General features: G+C 43.2%; 2 protein-coding genes and 1 long non-coding RNA gene across 8 annotated transcripts in view; 2 read left to right on the top strand and 1 right to left on the bottom strand.

Moving 5' to 3' along the window:
• SLC22A18 (solute carrier family 22 member 18) overlaps window positions 1–9,641 on the top strand; it is a 161,231-nt gene extending 151,590 nt beyond the window's left edge. For 5 of the 6 annotated variants that reach the window (XM_029582297.1, XM_029582295.1, XM_029582301.1 and 2 more), the window contains one exon: window positions 421–656. In XM_029582297.1, coding sequence (XP_029438157.1) covers window positions 421–608 — 188 coding nt within the window. In that variant the 3' untranslated portion in view covers window positions 609–656. Of the gene's footprint in view, window positions 1–420; window positions 657–9,582 lie in introns of those variants that run through there. The other variant, XM_029582300.1, reaches the window with a different exon arrangement.
• Window positions 9,642–10,407: 766 nt separating this feature from the next.
• On the bottom strand, window positions 10,408–12,454 carry PHLDA2 (pleckstrin homology like domain family A member 2). The gene is made up of 2 exons (XM_029582302.1): window positions 11,708–12,454; window positions 10,408–10,844 (listed from the first exon to the last, which is right to left on the bottom strand). Exon 1 carries the CDS (start codon window positions 12,121–12,123, stop codon window positions 11,722–11,724), a length of 402 nt encoding a protein of 133 aa, XP_029438162.1. The 5' UTR covers window positions 12,124–12,454; the 3' UTR covers window positions 10,408–10,844; window positions 11,708–11,721.
• Window positions 12,455–12,669: 215 nt separating this feature from the next.
• Window positions 12,670–17,281, top strand: LOC115079324. The gene is made up of 2 exons (XR_003853259.1): window positions 12,670–12,831; window positions 16,994–17,281. It is a non-coding gene; the product is annotated as an uncharacterized LOC115079324 (long non-coding RNA).
• Window positions 17,282–21,160: the final 3,879 nt, after the last annotated feature.

The raw sequence follows: 21,160 nt of genomic DNA, 5'->3' as shown, positions 1-21,160 counted from the left end.
TTGCCACGAGGGTTGCTTGAGATGCAACATGGAGCTCTTGCCTTTGCCTGCAGTCACATGGTAGCTCAGAACGAAAGGCCTAGTCAAGTTGAACCAAGGGCTGGAACTGCAGGAAATTCTAGTTTACGAAAACTCCGTGGTCAGAGCTGAACCTGGAAGGCGTCTACAAGGAACTCGCCCTTAGGTGGCTGAGCTCTGTGGCAAGGCTTATGCCTTGTTTGCTCTGGAAAGCTGTTCCTGGGTTATTTTAGTGCAAGTTCCTATGTGGTTGTACAGTTTACACTGTGGTTGGTATGCACAGATTTCAAAGCAGGCAGAGTACATCCTGGGTGCACGAGTCTCCGCAAGGGGAAAGCTCCAGCTTGGGATTTGGATGTGGCCAGATCTTACATTGTGCTCTTTTTTTGTCCTCCTCACCAGGTGCCATGCTGGGGATATGTGCTTCAGTCCAGCCATTGACACGAACGGTCGGACCAATCATAGGTGGCTTTTTGTACCAAAACTTTGGCCTCTCAGCCTTTGGTTATTTAAATTTTGTGGTCAATCTAGTTCTATTTTGTTATCTCCTAAAAAGAGAAGTGCCTCAAAACGTGAAGAAAGAACAATAGATACTGCTGAAAGTAAACTTGTACCTTTCAATAAATACGTTCTCACAACTTTGCCTAAGAATTCATGTAGTTCTGGAGTTGCACAGGAAGAAGCTGTTTGAAAACCCAAGCGAATGTGTCCATTGACCTGGGTGTTGTCCCAAGAATTGAATTTGCTGTACTGAATTTCTTGTAACGGGATTCTCTGTCTGCACAGCCCTACATATCACTTGCAGTGAGGAGAACAAAGGGCGTACACTTCCAAAAAGAACGCAAAACACAAGAAACCTTGGTATAGTGAAGAGCCAAGACACACTAAACAAACCTTGAGAAAACTGCAAAGCAATGGCAGAAATGCCAATCTACGGAATCCCTAGCAAAATACAAATTCCTATTAACAAAATACTGTGAACAAATCAATAAAGCAAAAAAAAAAAAAAAGACAATTACGCTAAACAGATTCATATTGTAATATTTAATTCCAAATTACTCTTTGAAACAGTTAAAAACCTAATCAAAGACCCATCTTCCTCCATCTCGAATAACAACTATTCCAAAAACTCTTGCAATGAATATGCCACTTCCTTGCCAGACAAAATCAATAGGTTAAAAAACACAATTCGCCACTTGCTTACTAATAAAGGAACATGAAGAAAATCATGGGCAAGCAAAATGGAACACATTTGACACAATATCTAAACTTGAAATTAACCAAATCATTACAAAAATTAAGCCTGCTATCTACCCACTGGATCCAATCCCCCGCAAGTTCCCTGAAAACAGTACGCAGCATAATCAACCACTTGCTCTCAGAAGGAATGGTCCCCACTGGATTAAACCAATCCTGAAAAATAAAACTGGCAGAATTGAATATTGGGACAATTAACGATCAATATCCAACCTGCCTTTCATTGTTAATGTCCTAGAAAAAGCAGTGCTATCACAATTAGAAAGCCACCTAGAAGACAACAATATTCTATACCCAAACCAATTCGGATTTAGAAAATATCGCTCAACAGAAACCCTTCTCATTTCCTTATCCGACCCTGTACTACAGGGGTTTGACAATGAAGAATCCTATATCCTGGTACTAATTGATCTTACAGCAGCCTTCGACACCATAGACCTCACCCTGTTGTTCCATCAGTTGAGAAAAATTGGAATAGACAGAAATGTTATCAAATGGTTCTCTTCCTCCTAACAGATAGATCATTCCAAGTCAAACTGGGCAATCACATATCTGACACCTTCCCAATCGACACAGGTGTCCCCTAAGGGTCAGCACACTCAGCAACACTATTCAACATTTACATGCTGCCTCTATGTACATTACTAGCGGAGCTAGGAATCAACTTCTTCCTATATGCAGATGGCCGGCGCCATCTTTAAAAATGGCGCCGGCCATCCAGTGCTCCTACCATGTGACAGGGGCCGGCCAATGGCACCAATAGCCACTATCACATGGTAAGGGCAAAGGGCTGTCGGCGCTATTTTGATTAGTGGCAGCCGACAGCCCGAGAGCGGGAGATCACTCCCGGGACCCCTGCTGGACCACCAGGTACTTTAAAAATTTGGGGGGATTAGAAAGAATTAAATTTAAAGGGTCAGGGTTGGTTTGGGGGTTATTTTTAAGTGCCCTTTCTTCACGCCCCCCCCCCCCCCCCCCAAAATGAGAGGAGAACCCCACAAAAAATTTCATGGGGCTTTCTTATCAGGATCAGGGAACCCCCTAATATCTGACGAGATTGAAAATATCGTCCGATATTTTCAATCGTCAGATAAACGATTCACATCCCTAGTCCACTTACATGAAGGCAATACAACAAAAAGTAATTCAGCTGAAATTAACACTAAACACAAAAAACTGAAATTATGTGGTTAAGGAGAGATTCCATGATAATCAACCCGCCAACCCCAGACCTGGAAAATTTTAACACTACACCCTCAGATCAAGTATGGGACCTAGGAATATAGATCAATGAGAACTTTACAATGAAAAAGCATATAAGCAAATTAATCAAAACTGGATACTCCAAGCTGAGAATATTACATTGGCTGAAACCATTACTAACAATACAAGACTTCCGCACTGTTTTACAAACACTAATATTTTCAAACATAGATTACTGCAACTCCCTACAACTAGGCCTACCCTCAGGACTATTAAAACCACTACAGTTACTACAAAATGCCTCAGCTAGACTCTTGCTAGGGACAAGGAAATTTGACCACATCACCCCCTCGCTGATAGCTCTGCACTGGCTTCCTGTACAATCCAAAATACATTATAAAGTAGTAATTCTAATTTTTAATATCATCAACAACATTAACCCATGCTTAATAGGCATCACACTTCAACCATACACACCACAGAGAGCCCTAAGATCACAAGACAAAGGACTTCGAAAAGTGCGTACAACACAGAACACACACCTAACCCAAATAAGAGACCGAATGTTTTCCATAGCGGGCCCTAAGTTGTGGAACTCTCTCCCAGACTTGCTACGCCAGATGACAGTCAGAAAGAGTTTCAAATGGGAACTGAAACTATGGCTCTTTAGAAATGCATATGAACTATAAAATTCCAGTATGCGAATAAACACCACTGTCAGCTCCTTAGATTATGCTAACAGATTGAGTAATAATTATTGAGCGATGTTAAGCATATACTGACTATAACATGAAGGATAATGAAATGGAAATAATAGGTTTCAATTCTACATCAAAGCACCCTAGTTACCTTGTACTTGATATTAATGTGTCGACCGAGATTAGGCATTTGCAGTTGTGATGAACTAGATCATGTAAAAATATGACCTAAAATATACATTTGCTGCTATATTGACCTAGAATATGAATATTGACAGATTGGGAATGTTGACCCAGTATCTGAATGCTGATTTTGTAAACCGTTGTGCTCTTATTTTGGAACGACGGTATATAAAACATCTAAATAAATAAATAAATAAAATGAAGCATCGCATTCCAGGAAGCTGGGCCACCAGGAGCAGCAGCAGTGTGTTAGGATCCCAGTATCACATAGAAAGCGAAGGGAGAGAACAACCCTCAGCTGTACCTGTCCCAAGAATAGATATTGTCCCCACCCCCTTCGCTGGCCACTATCCTTTCTGTGAAGTAAGACTTCCTTATATTACCCCCGAGGTCACCTACCTCCAGTCTCCTGGCATGCTCACTTGATGTAGAATACCATAAACAATTATTGTTTTCTAATTTATACCATTGTGGTATTTAAATGTGTGCTGTATTGTCTGGGGGCATCTCTTCATGCACGGTCTTAAGATTCATCTGATAAAGGTTTTATGGTACAAACTCTGCACTACATTGATAGCGCTACTCTGGACTGCTCATGCTCTGTGTGTCCCCCCCCAGATCCGTGGCCTCAGAACTGGATAAAATACCCCAGGGGAGATATAAAATGGGGAACCTCCTACCCACTCATACCATTGCACTTGGAGGCTCACAGTGCCATCACCAAGTAAAAACCAGTTCTAATTGAGTTGAAAGCTTAAAGTAGCAGGAGGAAACCAGTAGGCCATAAAGAAATAAATATAATTGCCCCCTAAGGATCCTGTTACATTCACTCCCCTTCCCAGAAGGTAGGATAAACTGTGATATTTGAAATTCCTTCGTCTCGCTTTTCAAACTGATGTGCGCTATGGAGCACGCCATTACATAGCTGGTAACGATGCATACCAGAGATGAATGGAGGGGCGCCCCCAAAGCAGGCGCGGTGAAGAATCCCCATGGCACCTGCAGGGAGTTTGAAAATGAATCTCAACATGGCAATATACAACTCTCCACCCCATGATATACTCTGTTTGTGCTAGACGTGTGTTGCTTACGAATGCATGTGTAAACCAACCTTTTGAACTGTTTTATGATAACTGCCTGGTTTTGCTGGAAAAGCTAGTAACTAAATCGGAAAAACGGAGCTCGTTTGTGGATGTCACGTGTTTTAAGTCCCTCTTGCTGCTTGTCTTAAGTAAAAGGAAGGAAGAGCAACCAACTGGAAAGCTCCCAAAAGTTGGCCGCTTGGCTGGCTTTGTTACCAGTCCTAGATTATTAAATGTTCAAACAACAGTTGGCAGAATGGGTGCAGTCCTAGACGGATGAACGTGATGGAAGCAGTGCCATGTAAAAAAAAAAATCTTAAAATGAGAGCACTAGCATCACTACATCAGAGCCTCCTTGAGCCAAAATTCGAAGACCCCCCAAAAGAATTCCTTAATATGGAAATGCAATGCCGAGCTTGTGATTAATCTTGATGAGGAAGATGGATGTGTCTTGTGGGAAGAGGCTCATCACATTTCCATTTCTCATACGAAGACTGATCTACTCATCAGATTATTACATTCTATCCCTGTGCGATTATGGCTTTAACCACACATTCAGTCCCTGGTGGTGGAGAGGTTGTGGCTCCAGGAGGATTCACTCACGGGTATGGTGGTCCTGCTTCATTCTTGATGCTTTCTGATCAGGAGTCTTTTTGGAGAATTTTACAGTAATAGGTTTTGCTTTTGCCTTCGCTCCCCAAATCAGCATTGCTGGGGATACTGGGGCACTCTCCCAGGGACCAGACAGCTGAAAAAGCTCAGAAGTCAAATGTATGATTTTAGAAGAGGGAGCCCACCATGAATAGCTGGCAGTCTCAACTTTTTGATATTGCTAGAACTGAAAAAAAATGTTCTCCAGTGGCCACTTAATAATACTGGGGGCAAATTCTGGGACTTTTAAAAATTATTATTATTATTATTATTTAAAAGTTTTTATATACCGGGGCACGTGAAGCACATCACCTCGGTTTACAGATAACAAAAACTTAGCAATCGCTTTACAGATCAACATATTAACTGAAAAAACAGACAACAATGCAACCAATTATAACATCAACTCTTATGAATACAGTCTAGTATATCTAAGGGAGTAAACAGGTATGATGCAATAGCAATTCACTTAGTTATGATTTTTGATGAATGTACGTTCAATTCCATAAAGAATGAATTAGGATTAGGAAGGGGTGTGGAGGGGAGGGGGAGACCAAAAGGTAATGGAGGGGAAAGGAGTGTATAGGAATTGAAATCCAGACAGTTGTAAGCTTTTCTGAATAACCATGTTTTTAAGTTTTGTTTAAATTTTTTGTGGCATGCTTCTTGGCGTAAGTCAGAGGACATGCTGTTCCAAATAGTTGATCCTGCTATAATGAACGAACGTGCTTTTGTAGATGCAAGTTTGGTCATTTTCGGTGAGGGGGTCGGAAGTCTGGCTAGATGCTGTGGTCTAGTTGGTCGCAAAGAATCTTTAAAGTGTAGGTTTAAAGTTTAAGGTTTAAAGTGATTGGTAAGAAGCTATAATCTTGGAAGGTTCACTTTTGCTTTTCCCTTTATGGTAGCATCAATTGGTTACTGGACCTGTAAATTCTATATTTGTCCTCTCTCATGTTCATATACTGTACAGGGTACATTTGATTCTGTAGTATGCTGTTTTTCCGGGTAAGCAATATTTATTTTTTATAACAGTAAGGAGTGTTTTGACGGGGCTGCTACATACAGGGATGAGACCTGTATGAAGCTCTGTCCTGCCAAATACTCCAGTGAAAAACACTTTTTCAGGAATTTGCCAAAAGGGAGAAACTATTCAAATCCAAGCTAAAAAAACATATCCGGTTGCACATGTGCCCCGGTACATCCAAACCTTCTTTCATATCCTGATGGGGTATTGCATTTTGTTCATTAAATATTCTTTTAGAATTGTTACGTGCCTGATCAGTTGTCTACCTTGTTGCTCCTTTAGGGATTTCTATTTCCTAGAGTTTTTTGCTTGAATTTCTTGTCTTTGTATTTCAGAAAAACAGTGCAAAAGAGGCGGGTGGCACCTTATCGATGAACCAACATTATTGAGGCACTGAGCTTCGTCAGATGCATTAACGAAGTGGACTCTGTCCTGGAAAGCTCCTGCCTCAATAACTTGGTTCTTCATAAGGTGCCACCCACCTCTTTGTCAGTTTTGTTACACCAGACTAACATGGCTATCCCTCTGAAGGTCTTTAAATTAAAAGTCACTTTCATAAAAAGAGCTCCTTAACAATGGCCTTTGAGCAGCACGACTATCTGCAGCTGTATTTGAAAGAGTTAAAATGTCTTTTCTTCTTTCTGGAACAAGCCTTTTGTCTGAATTCCTTTCCTATGATTTCGTCAGGGAGAAGGGAGGATTCGTTTTTTTTCATGCATTGGGTGTTTCCTTGTCAGGCTTGCTAACTTCTTATGCTTCCAGCTGGGCTTTTGTTAGTTTCTGGCCAATGCCAAAACTTCACGTTTTCTACTATCCTTCCCCACCCCCTTCTGCTCACCAAGTTAAAATCTAGATTGCCCTTCCTCAGCCTTGTAGTTTAGTTTAATGAGAACTCGCATTTATGTGTTAAATCTGCTAGCAGTCATATTTAAATTCTGAATCGTAGTGGTCTGTTTTGAGGTTTAGTTAAACACAGGTCTGGAACTGGATCTGTCTCAGTCAGAGCGGACCAGCGCTTAAGCAGCAGGTCTGAGCCCAGCTCTACCTGCCTGATCTTTGGGTGTGCGCTTCACTGTCCCCCAGGATATGTTATAAGGGCAAGCTAAAAAGGCTCCTTTTCATGTTTTAATGCTAGGCTATAAATTACAGCCAGGCAAACTGACGTATCTGGCAGTGTGTCAAATGTATTTGTATAGCGGCGCGCTAGATCCTCCCTTGCCCATCCCTCTTTTAAATTACGCAGTCTGGCCCACCCTACACCATGCTTTTGGTCTGTTGCAAGATTTGTAAGGCAGAACCACTTTTCATGAAGTGGCAGAGAAAAGAAGCTGCTGGTGGGGAATCCCCATAGAATGGAGGAAAATGATTAATCAGAGTAAACATTTTTTTTTTTTAGCCCCTGCATAAAATCGATCTCGCCGAGGCACTTCATGCTCTATCACCCACCTTTGGTCTCTGAATAGCTGAAGCACTTTTTATTAGCTGAGCCTGTCGAGCAACCTTTCATGTGCTCTAATTAAGAGTTCAATACATTTGACTTCCACTTTGTCAGTTCTGCTGGATCTCTTCTGTACTTTCAGCCTGATTTTAAGAGGACCACACGTGTAAAGATAGGGGGAGTTATGCGCGTGGCCGGGCCTTATAGGTGCTTAAGGGCCCAGGCACGCACACTGAAGGGCCAGGCTGGGACAGTGCCATTAGCTGGCATGCGGAGGTTACTTCAACTTAGAAGTCAAAGTAAATCCAAAATGAAACAGGTAGGAAGGTTAGATAGGGGTATAGGGAAGTGAGGAAGCCCTACTCTTCTCGCTGTGCATAGCTTTGTAATAACCCCCTGTGCACAGGCATCAGATTATATAACAGGCACACACATGGTTCTTAACATCAACCCTTACTGTTTCTCTTATCACTCTGGACTTCCTGTTGCACTGTCTTTCTGGCCTTTGATCATATGCGTGGGCCAACATAGCAACAGGATAGGTTTCCTTCCCTCCCTCTCCCCCCCCCCCCCCCCCGTGCCAGACATGATACTGTAATGTCTTCTGAAAACTTCAATTGTGTTATATTTGGATACAGAAAAGACAGACAGCCAAGGAAAGGCAACCAAACTGCAGCAGGGTTTGTACCAAAATCCCTGCGACCGGAGAACCTCAATAGAGATGCCCTAGAAAGGTGAACATTTAAATATTTGAAAGGTATTAATGCACAAGACGAACATTTTCAAGGGAAAGGAAGTTGCAGAACCAGGGGGCATAGGGTGAAGCTCCCCCATAATTTTCTCAGGGAGAGGGTAGTGGCTGCCTGGACTGCTCTCCCACCACTGAAAACAGGTAGTCCAAAAAGCACAGGCTCCCTGACAGCAAGTTACCTGCACGGAGAGGCAGTTGTAGCCTAAGGCAGAGAGGTGTAACCACGCAACTTCCACAGAGGCACTGGGATAACCTGACCTGAACAGTTGTTACAAGGGGGAAGTGGGAGCAGGCAGCTGCTTCGCTACAGGAAAGGACATCGGCTGATGTGGGCAACTTGTACTGGGTGGGCTATTTTGATCTTTAACTGTCCTCAGTTAGTAGGAAACTATCTTCAGGTTTAAATTTGTTTTCCCACTATAAATGAGGAAAAAAAGCTAGTCTCTAGTCTTAGGAATCCATGGCTTTTATCACATTTTCCTTACACGTTCATCCTCTTATTGTTTTCAATTTAAAAATTGAACCAATGTTATCCTACAGGGAAAAAAAAACAAAGCTAGGAAAAGCTGGAGCAGCAGCTATTTAAAATGAAGCCGGCACAGTTGGTTAATCCACGATAAATGATACAGTTTTGGGGGTAGCTACGCTTTGGGTTCTCCAACCTTTCACGTAGAATGTTTTAGTTGGTATGGGGGGAAAAAAAAGGCAAACTACAGTGCCAGCATTGCTACTGCTTGGTTTCAGAGAACCGGAAATTGTGCACTGAAAAATGACACAGCAAGACAATGCTTTCTTTCATTCCTATTGGCAAGTTTAGGTGAGGAGTGTACAACAGTCGATCTGCATTTGATTTAAACCCACACGCCAGCTGCAGTTTCAGCACCTGTGCCAAAAGGAAAGCTATTCTCCAACTATCTACACTACCCAGGAGCTAAAAAAGGGTGCCCATATACAGTGGCAGCACATGCAGAATCTCCCCCCATTATTTTACACCATTTCACCACAACTCAATCAGGTCCAGTCATCCTAATTTCTACCTTGAAAAAAAAAAAGTTCATTCAATTATGGGAGATACATTACAAAACCTACCAATGATTTCTAAAGTGTCTAAAAATTGGTACTAGTTCTTACACTGTTGGCTTCAAGCTACATAGCGGGCTCTGCTTTTCACAAGCTCTTCCAGCCCGTGCCCTAACCAACCTCCTGAAAAAACACCTAGACAGACAGCTTTTGTGACATGAAAACTGGAAGAACCTTACTGAATGTTTTGTTTTCAGATTTTCTCCAGCTTTGCTGTGGAAACTTCTAGTGAATCTGGAGAAAAGTGTGACTGGATCCGATGCAAATTTGCAGTAGTGGGAATCTGAAGAGAATCCACCCATTTTTTTTCTTCAGTTGGAAGAATCTGCATTGCATTTTAACAAAATTAAAAAAAAAAAGTTCCAAACTAATTCCAGAAACCTCTAAACATTTTTATTTTCTTTGCACCTCTCTGACTAGGGTAAAAATTTTAACACACCCCCGTGCCATTCAACAGGGACTGTGTCCCCAACTCTCTGAATAGGGCTCTAAACCTGTTGATTCAAAACTTTTGTAATAAGAAAAATTAAACAGCCTAGTGACATTGCCACCATGCAGAGAGGCACAGGCTCAGTTCAGATCTGCCAGTAGGACAGGGGGATGCTGTGGAGGGCAGAGGCACTATAGTCCTTGTACAGTGTCCATACCTCACAGCTGGACTTAGGGCTAGCCAGTGGAGTCCAGAAGGAGCATGGTCCTTGCTGAAGGACTACAGCTGCAAGCAGTAGGGCAGTGCATTTGTTTGGTTGGTTAGTGTACATTAAAAATAGGATTTAGTGTGCATAAAACTGAAGAAACCCACACAACCCCAATAGGGGAACTTTTTTTGGCTGCATACCCCTAGCAAGGACTGGAGTAAAGTAAATTGGCAGGGATACAAATCTCTGGGAAGTTGTGAATGCAGCTTCATGGCACTGGATTCCAGTCCTGGTTTCAACTGAGCTGGAAGATCAAAGGAGGAGGAAACTGCAGGCTCAAGCTAATAAAATGAACGTATGTTCTCCATCAGTGAATACACTGGCTGACAGGGGAGTGCTAGAAAAGTGAGCATGTCACCTCATGTTTATTTATAACTGATACATTATGACATGAAAAAAATATTAAGACTGAAAACTTGAAGAAAAGTGTTCAAATAAATACAAATATATATTCATATAGATATCAAAATAATTTAAAGTGTTCTTCTGCTTGGTGCTGAATAATCGTTTGCAGCTCCTATATAAATAGCAAACAAAAGGCCAGGTTGGCAAAGCCGTGCCAGGTTATGTCTGTTGCAACTTTCCTGCAAGTCCTTGAAGGAAGCTGCAGGCTGGCAACGTGCCGGAAGCTCGGGGCTCCAGGTCTGCCCCCGCTCTCGGAGAAGAGGAACCAACCGCTTGCTTCACTCGCTTCATTGGCATTCCGTCCTCTTTCCATCGGACATAAGTCCCAGGATAGCTGGATCATTACCAGTGGAAAACTGAGAAAGCAAAAAAATATATATGTAAGCAAATTACATCGTCAAAATTCATCTCCAGCACCCTTATCATTTAAACAGGACAGAGGCTATTGAACCACCCCTAGCTTGTTCAGTATAGATTTATAATGAGGGGCCATTGCATGTTAAACTAATTTGTTGCTACAGAAATAAAGACAGGAAGAGCTCCAGTAGTCTGTTGGCTCTATTTTGTTGGCTGAATGGGTTCAACTGGCACCATTTTAAATCTATCCGTGAAGGCAATTTTAAACGATGCGGTTTACAGGGTGGCACTGGGGACTGAAGCATAGCCACAGTGCACTTTAGGGTGACTGAAACCCAGCACCCCCCAGTCCTGCCTTCAACCTCTGCAAGAAAAAAAAAAAAAGTCACAGCCACTTCCCTAAAAGACTATTTACCCATCCCTTAATTACAAGGTTTTCACGGGTCTCATGATCCCTGTATAGGGATCGGATGTTTATGCATCCACTTTCCCGGCGCTAACCTCCCCTTGCACTGTGGCGTTTCTCACGAGCGAACCGGGGCCGATTCGGGCACTAAGCGTTCCAGACAGACTGGGACTCAGACATCTGACTTGCAGCATTCGCGAGATCGGCGACACAGGTAAACCGTGAAAGGCTAGCTCGGTTGCCGGGGGCATTCGCGAGAGCCACGAGGCCCGGGAAGAGCGCAAGGGAGGCGACGCGGAACCCTTTCAGCGCTGCCAGGTTTATCGCACGCCAAGCCAGGCGGAGGGCGCGCGGTGCAATGTCTACACCGCCGGTCCGACCGCAAGAGAGAAGACTCCCCCCCCTCCTCCTCCTCCTCCAAAACCGGCTCCAAGGAAAGCCCCGCTCAGCGCTCACCTCGGCGGGGATCCTCAGGCGCAGCGCTGCCCCTCGGGACTGGCGCCGCCCTGCCGGGCCTTGAAGAGCTGCACGGCCTTCTTGTTCTGGAAGTCGATGAGCGCCATGGTGATGGCGGCGTTCCAGCAGCTCTCGTCCGGGCACCGGAAGTCGATCTCCTTGTCGTCCGTGGTGACGATGGTGAAGTAGACGTACTTGCCGGTGCGCTCCACGCAGTCCAGCTTCTTGATGCACTGCAGCTTGAGCTCCTTGCACTTGGAGCGCCGCTTCTGGCCGTCGGCGAACATGCTCAGGCTGTCGGGGGTCAGCACGCACAGCTTCTTCTTCCAGAACTGCAGCAGGTTGTCGCTGCGCTTCTCCAGCTCCCCCTCCATCAGCACCTGCGCCGCCGCCGTCTCGGCGCCCGACACCTTCATGGCTGCCGCCGCCGCCGGGCTCCTCCGGCGCAGGGAAGGGCGATCGGTGGCCGGGAAGCGCTGGGGCAGGCTGGAGCTGCGGCGACGCGCTCGGCCCTGGGTAGCCAGCTGAGCGGCTCTTGGGGGGGGGGGGGGGGGGACAGGCGAACGGACGGGCTGGCGGCGGAGGAGGAAAGCACCTGGCTACGCAGTAGCAGCCGCCGACGCCCGGGACCTCGTGCGAATGAGCCGGGCAGCGCCGGGACGCGTGGCTTTATGGCAGGTGGGGCCAGAGAGGGAGGGAGCGGCGCCGGCTCTTCCGGGGCCGCCCCGCCCCCTCCCCTCCTGCTCCTTGCACTGACAGCGCTCAGGAATGCGCCCTGCCGCCCCCGCTGAGTCACGGGCAGGCGAGGAGGGGAGGAGCCGCCCGGCACGCGGCAGCCAGCCGGCTCCTCCCCACCTCGCTCGCTCCCCCCCTCCCGGGCACTTCCGCTGGCCCGGGCTCCGCTGCGTTCGCCGGCGGAAAGGTTCAAAGAGCTTCCTTAGCGGGGGGGGGGGGGGGGGGGGGGGGGGGGAACGTGCCCTTGCTTCGCTTTACCCCGAACTGGAAAGTGAAACCCGTGGGTCCCTGCAGCGCGAGAGGGGGTTTTAAAGACACAAAAGTCTAAAACCAGAGAGGAGTTCCCGCACTCGTCACAGTAAATTTCACACTTTAGCTTCGTTTCCAAGGTTGGTCTTGTTGCTTTCTTTCTTTAAATGTGCTCAGTAGCTAGGGCTGAAATCTCGATGTTTGGCGCCACTGTTCACAGGTTTCAAACTGGTACTAAACCTTTTTGGCCAAGTTATGCGCTCATATTTGTCTGTGTAGTTTTGTTTTTCCCAGAAAAGGGAAACAAATGTCATAATTTAGAGTGAATGAATAAGTTCTGTAATTATGAGGGAGATGCCACTGCACTCCACTGAAGCACACAGGTAAGAGGATGGTGTCTCACCTGTACAGGTTGGCCACCTCCCCCTCCTTATTTAGTTAAAAAAAATGGTACCTGTCCTGTTTGTTTTTTAACCCAGCCAGCAGCATGGGAGGCAGTTCAAAACCGGCTTTTACAGCTGCCATTTTTTGAGCTTGTGCTGGCCCTGCCAGCCAGGAAACTTGCCAGCTGGCAACCCTAACTCCAGCAGGCATCAGCAGTTAAGGGCCTGGGTTACTGCAAAGAGGGCATTGGGCTCCTAGGGGACATGAAGGTAAAAGGCTTTTCCTGGCGACCCTGAGAGTTGTGTCATGCTGTAACACAGCAGCCCATTCTAGCACGACCAGCTTCAGCAGGGATTATTGCCCAAAGCTCCTAGGGAGCACCGAATTCAGACAGCAGAAAACAATGGTAAGGCTCATCCAGCCTGCCTACTTTTGTTGCCTGTACAGTGCCATAGGCCCCAGTTCATTTTCATTTTTCCAGTCATCCCTTTGCAATTCTGTGCTTATCCCAGGCTTTTTCAAAGTCAGTTACTGGTATTTTTTTTTTTTATTATTTACCACCTTCCATCCATCACCCATTCTGTGATGTTATTGCTTACATAGGTCCTTAGTCCCCAGTGCAGATATAACTTGTAATAAGGAGCAATGAAAAGGCAATGAAACACTTCTTGACATGTCACACAAGAAATCAGTATTCGTGTTCTAAGTTTTTGATTTTTGATCATAAGAGCTTTATAATTGCTAATAAGTATTATATAATATTTCTGCTTCAGTTTTGTGCTTTGCTTTTGCTAGACAAGCAGGTGCCACAGGCTAAAAACGACAGGAGTTGGGTGGCACCTTATAAAATAACCAGTTTATTAAAGCCTGAGCTTTCGGGGACAGAGTCCACTTCATCCATTCTGCTGTTAAGTGCTAATTCCCCAACTTCTCGTACATGTAACACTGCAATCTCGTATTCTAGTTTCCTCTCCACTGAAAAAGGTTGGGTTCTTTTACATTATTTATACTTTTGAGGTATGTTCATTATCTTTATCATGTCCGCCCCCTCTCTTCTCTAAGGTCCTTCCCCATTTTAGTATCCTTCTCTGGACCATCTCAGCTCTGTTCCCATCCTTTCGGTAAGGCCTCCAGAACTGGACACAGCATTCCCGGTGAGATCCCACCAATGCCCTGTACAGCGGTACGAGCACCCTTTTTCCTGCTGGTTATACCTCTCCCTCTGGCTCAGGCCATGGCCTTGTTGCACCATTTCATTACCTTGAGATCATGAGAGAAGAGCACCCCAAGGTCTTGACATCTTTTCCCTACATCCATAACCCCCCCCCCCCCCCCATCCCATACTGCTCCCCTGGATTTCTTTTTCCTCAAACCCATGGCTCTGCCTTTATTTAGGTATTCTTTACAGGAAATGCCAAACAATACCTCATATCAAAGCCAGTGTCCGTTAATGTCCTATTTGCAACTTATGCGTATGATTTTCTATTGCTGGGAAAATTATATATGTAAGTGCAGTGACATTGGAAAAATAGGTGCATATGTTAGCTACCTGAGATTATAGCAAGATGGTGCCCATTCCTGCATCCAAGACCACACAAGCTTTAATTGGTTTTATGTTCTCAGAACTTATGCACATTAAGTTGAAAAAGCACAAGGATGGAAACTGGCAGGGACATAAACATATACACACACACACACACACACACACACACACACACACACACACACGCACATTTATTTATTTATTTAATGGTTTTATATACTGACATTCATCAATGATATCACATTGCTTAACAGTAAACAATAAACTACACACACACACATATATATATATATATATATATATATATATATATATATATATATATATACACTCTATTTCTCAAACACACAATGTCACCTTGTCTCTTTTACACATGCACACACACAGCCACCGCCTTTTACACACAGCTGCCCCTTCAAACACAGAGCCACACACGACTTGCCTCTCTGTAACATGTCCACAAAATCAACATTCTCTGTTTTACACACACACACAGACGCACACACACACAAAACATCTGATGCTCGCTCACATAGACAAGTACAACCTCCCAATGTTTTACACACATGCATTTTGGAACATCAACAGTCAATATTACAAATGCCTTTGGAAATGTTTTGTACTCCATGGCGTTCACCTTTCCAGTCTTGTTGCATTGAAGCTCAGCTGCCAAGCATTTAACTGGGCCTCTAGCTTTGTTAAATCACTTTTCATTCTGCCTGCCCATCCTGTTGTAGATCCTAGGGTCAGTTTGCAGGCAGATTGAGGGTGATTTAAGTTAGCATTAAGAGTGGCTGAGTCCTTGGCAGCTGAGCTTCAGGAACACCTGCTCTTATTTTTTGAAATCTATCAAAATTCCCTTCCCCCCACCATTTTTCTTTCTTTCATATATCCTCCTTTCAGAGACGGCCTGCTTGACATGCACACTCTTACTGGCGTTTTGCACTGGAGAGAAGGATCCGAGACTGACCATCAGTGCCACTCTTTGGCCTGTAGAGGTCACTGCAGCCACAGCAGCCATCCACCCTCTTTCTCCGGAGCTCAGTCATGGTGCCTGAGCTGCATTTGACCCTGTCAGGCCAGAAAGAGTCAGGAGTGACACAGGAACAACCCATTTGATCTCTTCTCCCAAGCTTTAAATAGTTTCAGACCACATCCCCCATGCCTTGCGTGTTTTCCTGTGCAAATCCTTTGCTTTTTTTTTTTAAATGAATAAATCTAGCAGATTCCAAAACTATTTCTCCCTGTTTGTACATCACAAGAGTGTCGCACAATGCAGCTGTCCTTTCTTACACATGATGAACTGAATTTCTTTTCCAAACGAGAGTGCACAGAATTAACAAAAGAGTCGTTTGTCTGGGAAGATCCCATCCTGCACATGTAAGGACATGTTCTGGAGCAGGAATGGCTTTCACATTTCTATATAAATACAGCTCCTACGCCGCCTCCTGGATGCACAAAGGAAAGTTGTGAAATACAAGAGAGCAGTATTTAGAGAAAGTTAAACAATCCCATGTAATGTTTGGAGGGGAGGGTTGTTAATAGCTTGTGTCCCACCTCCCAATAGAAATTAGTAACAGTAAATGACAATCCAGCCCATCCAGTCTGCTCACTTATTCTAAGGATACATCCTAGCTGCCAGCCACAGAAAGTCTGACCATCTGTGAGATTTCTTCTTAGCTAGGACACTTTTTTTTTTTTTTTTTTACCTACTCTCTACTCCACTATTTGAGATAGAAAAGCACCCAAAATTCCCAGTTAGTTCCCTGCAGTAACCACCTTTCCCATGCCTAACCACAAGGCTCTGTAATAATCTACACAGCCAGCAGTATTAGTGTGGCTGTTGTACACGGTAATGTAGAATCTGGAAATCCATTTGCATTCAAACGTTGTATAGCTTGCATTGCAAAATCAATATTTAAAAAACAAACTCTTAATATAATGTTACCATAATAGTGCAACAAAACCAAAGTAGACTAGTGATATTTTTATAATATAATTTTACAGTACTGACATTTTATTTTGCTTTGGGCACTTGTCTCATCTGACACCAAATGCTAATTGAAATGCATTATTCTGAAATTGTTACAATCAAAAGGGTGAATAAAGGGAATGGCTCCTTTCCCAGTAAGATATTTAGATATTGCTTGTAAATTACGCTTGCTTTGCACTTTCTTAATCCCAGGACTTGGATAGGATGTGAGGAAATCCTATGCCATCATAGTCCCCAGGGTACTATCATGTGCCTCATGGATGGGTTGGGACATGACTCACTTTTTATACTCAAAAGACTCTTTTATTCTGCTTTGAAAATGAAGTAGCCATGATCGTACAAAGCCTTTCCTGTATATTCTTTTTTGGTTATACTACCATAGGATCCTATTGCCGAGTCCTGTTCACGCCAACGAGATGGATATAAAGTATCTGCACAGGGCCCTTCCCTTTCCAGTTGACAATTCAGGAGTCCACGCTGTGCCAAAGTGTCTGCTGGAGACAAAAAAAAAACGGGAGAAACGCGTCAGAAGACGACCTTAGGTACCAGTGAACAACACCTACTCAGTACAAATATCCAGGCATCTCTATTTTCTCTTGAGGGAAGAAATAGCAAAAAAAATGTATTGTGCTAGTGCCAACCCAACCCATTAAATGCTGCTTTGTTTTCTCTTTCTGGTTCAAACTTTCAAAATCTCAATTCAAACCTCCCTTGCTGAAAATATATCAGGCTGAGAAGCTTCCCTTCCAATTTAAGACTTGGGCTGTCATGCCAGAAATGAATCTCTGAGCGTGCGGCGTGCTTAACCCCAGGGGAAAGTGCTTACATGCACTAATGAACGGAACACAACTACAACTGGACCGGGAGTGCAAATCTCCTCTAGTACCCATTTTCTGTACAAACTTAGACAAACTCACTTTCCCTTCCTGTGCATCAGTTTATCCGACTGGAATTATCAAGTAATAATATTCCTTCTACCCCCCCTCATTACTTTGGGAATTTTCGTGCAGTTAGTGTGCGAGACACCCAGCAATTAGGCCTTTTACTCCTGAACGGACTGCACTTAGGCATTCCTGTCTGAATGCTATAAGACATCTAAGTGATGAGTACTATGATAAAGCTAAGTGTTCTGAACTGGAAATACTTGCACAGCCAGCGACAAGTACAACATCTGGTTCAGGCACCAAGGATGGACCAGGCTGGTAGTTTCCTATGTGGAACATCTTTATAGAAGATGAGGTTGGCTGCGATACAGGGTGTGATACAGTAAATCAGGGTCCATACCTGGATGCTTAGCTCTGTGATTGGACAAGAGGCAGCATGGCACACAACTAACAGAAAGAAACAGAGGCCAGAAGCAGCTTTCAGAGGGTCCCTTACTCCATTTCCAACAGACAGGTCTGGTATATATATTGATCATAAACTATGGCAATGTTTCCAACCCAGTACTCATACCTAATGAGTCTGGTTTTAGCTACAGTGAATATGCACAAGATAGATTTGCATCCAAACTGGGTCTCCAATTAAAGCAAACAGCAACAGCAGCATATTTTTTTCCAAGGCCTAATTAACAGCTTCAGCTTTTTTGCCTGGTAAATGGGGATCCAAGAAAAAGCCAGGAGTCTTAAAGCAGACATACGAGCAAAAATGCAAATAATTCAGTTGGAAGCTAAATAAAATCCTAATGATTTCCCTTCCTGGTATGGGTTGTTTGTTCCTTCAGCATTCTCAGCTTGCTTCTATGTCATCATTTATTTATTTACTTTTATATACTGATATTCCTAAAAAATCATACCGGTTCATATGGAAGTAAATTAATAAACAACAGCAATAGAAAATAATAACATCATCGATATCATATAAAAAGTAAAACATATATAACTTAATAAAATGCAATAAATAAAACAAAATTAAATAAAACATGTAATATAAAAAATGAAACATCAATTCATAAAACATGCATAACTTGATAAAAATACATTAAATAAAACAAGAAATTAAATAAAACATATAATTAAAAAGAAAAAACCCATCATCTTATAAATCAAAGCATGAAAAGGCTTAAGAAAGAAAAGCCTATTAGGACCTTAGATGTCATTTATGCTCATCAAAAACCTGCCAGAAGAGCCAGGCTTTTAAGTTCTTCCTAAATGTTTGAAAGTTGCTATCAAGCCTTAAGTCAGATGGTAATGTGTTCCATAATATGGGTCCGCCCAATTACAGTGCTCTCTCTCTGATACAGTTTAAGTGGGCCAGCCTAGGAGATGGTATAGTTAACAAACCCTTGTTACTAGAGCGCAGAATTTGATGGGGTGTATAAAAGTGAAGAGCAGGAGTAACCATTCGACATTGTCGTTATATAATGATTTGTGAATCAAAGATAAAACCTTATAATGTTTTCGATGAGGAATTGGCAACCAATGGAGATCTTTTAGAATGGGTGAAATATGATCATACTACCTGGAGCCTGTTAAAATTCTCACGGCTGTATTCTGGAGTAATTGAAGGGGGTCTAATAGTGGCCATTGAAAGGCCCAACAAGAGGGCGTTATAATAATCTATCTTAGAAAGAATCAAAGCTTGAAGAACTGTTCTAAAATCATTGTGGTAGAGGAGTGATTTGAGTTTCTTTAATAGTTGAAGCTTGTAAAAACCATCTTTAATCAGCATATTGATGAACCCCTTCAGATTTAATTCATGAGCTATTAGTCCAGTCTTTATTTTATAACTCTTTGCCCAATGCAAACAAGGATTGGATTTCCTTGAAACGTTACTTAGAAAACCAGGGGTGGCCAACTCTGGTCTCTGAGAGCCACAAGGCAGGTTTTCAGGATATCCACAATGAATTTGCACGAGAGAGATTTTCATACAGTTCAGTGTATGCAAATCTAACTCATGCATATTCATTGTGGGCATTCTGAAAACCTGGCTTGTTTGTGGCTCTTGAGGACTGGAGTTGACTACCCCTGCCATAAGACTTGGCATTAAATGAACAAACTAGGACTCGACACTAAACAAATATACAAGAATTACCCCAATTAGTCTTTATGGGTAAATGTGGATTCTTAGAACAGCACAAAACTGTTTGGGGATGTCACTGCCTTGATGAGGGGCAAAATGCCCCCCACAGCATCTTTGGTTGCTGATTTTAGGCTACTTGGCTTCTCCTACTGGTCTGGGAGAAAGCTTGTAATAAAATCTTAATTATCTGACCAACCTTCCAGCCAACTGATTCCTGACAGGTAATGACGAAGCTTTGTTCAAACAAGGAAATGACAGTGTTCCCGGTATTTGCAAGAGGGATTCCATTACAGACCATGACCTGGGGGAATAGGCAGCTTCCTGGTGAGGGAGAGTTTTGGGGGCCTAAGGCATCCGATCTAATAATTCCATGCCTCTACCCTTGGAAATGGTGTGCTCAAAGAAACAATTCCTATCCGTTCTTGGGCAGTTTGAGAATACTGATGACTGCTTATGTTACTAATTTGTGTGACAGATCCCAATTCACGGTAATTTACAAGTAGGTCTGTGTAAGATGTTTCCGCTAAATCTGACTCAAACCAAAATCCTTAAAAATCTGCTTGAGTAACTTCTTCCGTCAGAGTTCTTGCTCCTGGCAATTTAAAATGACTGTCTGTGGCAGAGAAAGGAGGCAGGTTCTGGCAGCACCAGCAACCTCCCTTTTTATTTTATTTTTTTTGCCTCAGGAGGATTAGCAAATGGCATCCTTGGCCTTCCCACGCCTGGCACGGACTCTCTTTCCATGGCATTCAGACGCAAGCACCGAACTGTGGAGCCACAGGTGTACACACACACACACACACTGCTGCAGATCGGCAGAATAGGAGAGGCTGAAATCTTTTGACTCCAGCAGGTTCTAGTACCTTCTCATTTTCAATAAAATAAATATTCCATGCTGGGAGCCTAACCTGTGGGTTAGAGCACCGAGCCTGCGCATCAGGTTGCATTTTCCAACTCGCCGTTCAGTATGTGACCTTCAGCAAATCACTTCGCCTACCTGTACTCAAAGTTTCCCCATACACAAAAAAAAAAAAAAATGCTTTAGTACATCTGGCACTTAGATTATGAACTCTGTGCAGCAGGACTAGTGTAATCATGTACCTTTTCTTAAACAGAGCTGTGTATATTCACAGGGTTATTTAATCAAAATATGTTTTACCTCCAGCAACCTACAAGAGATATTTTGGAGAAAAGCTGTTTTCCTTGTAACTTTTTCAATAGATAAATATATACAGTACAGTAAATAAAAAAGGATAGGCTAGCAGTAAGCAAAAATCAAGTGTTTGTGTGTGATAATAAATATGAATAGGTGATCACTTGCATTAAACTAAAATTTTATCAAACACTTTATTTATTTCAATTTTTGAATGATATGATAGTCACACCTAAGAATTTCTAAAGTAGTCTAAACTATAGGCTAATAAAACTCATGACAGGGTCTGCAGTGAAATACATAATCATCACATTTGTGTAACGTTTTATAAAGTCCAAAAACAGCAATTCAAACTGATATCTAACAAGGAAAAGA

This window comes from Rhinatrema bivittatum, chromosome 17, assembly GCF_901001135.1.
Source record: "Rhinatrema bivittatum chromosome 17, aRhiBiv1.1, whole genome shotgun sequence".
NCBI classification, from domain to species: Eukaryota; Metazoa; Chordata; class Amphibia; order Gymnophiona; family Rhinatrematidae; genus Rhinatrema; species Rhinatrema bivittatum.
This window is presented reverse-complemented; position numbering and strand designations above follow the sequence as displayed.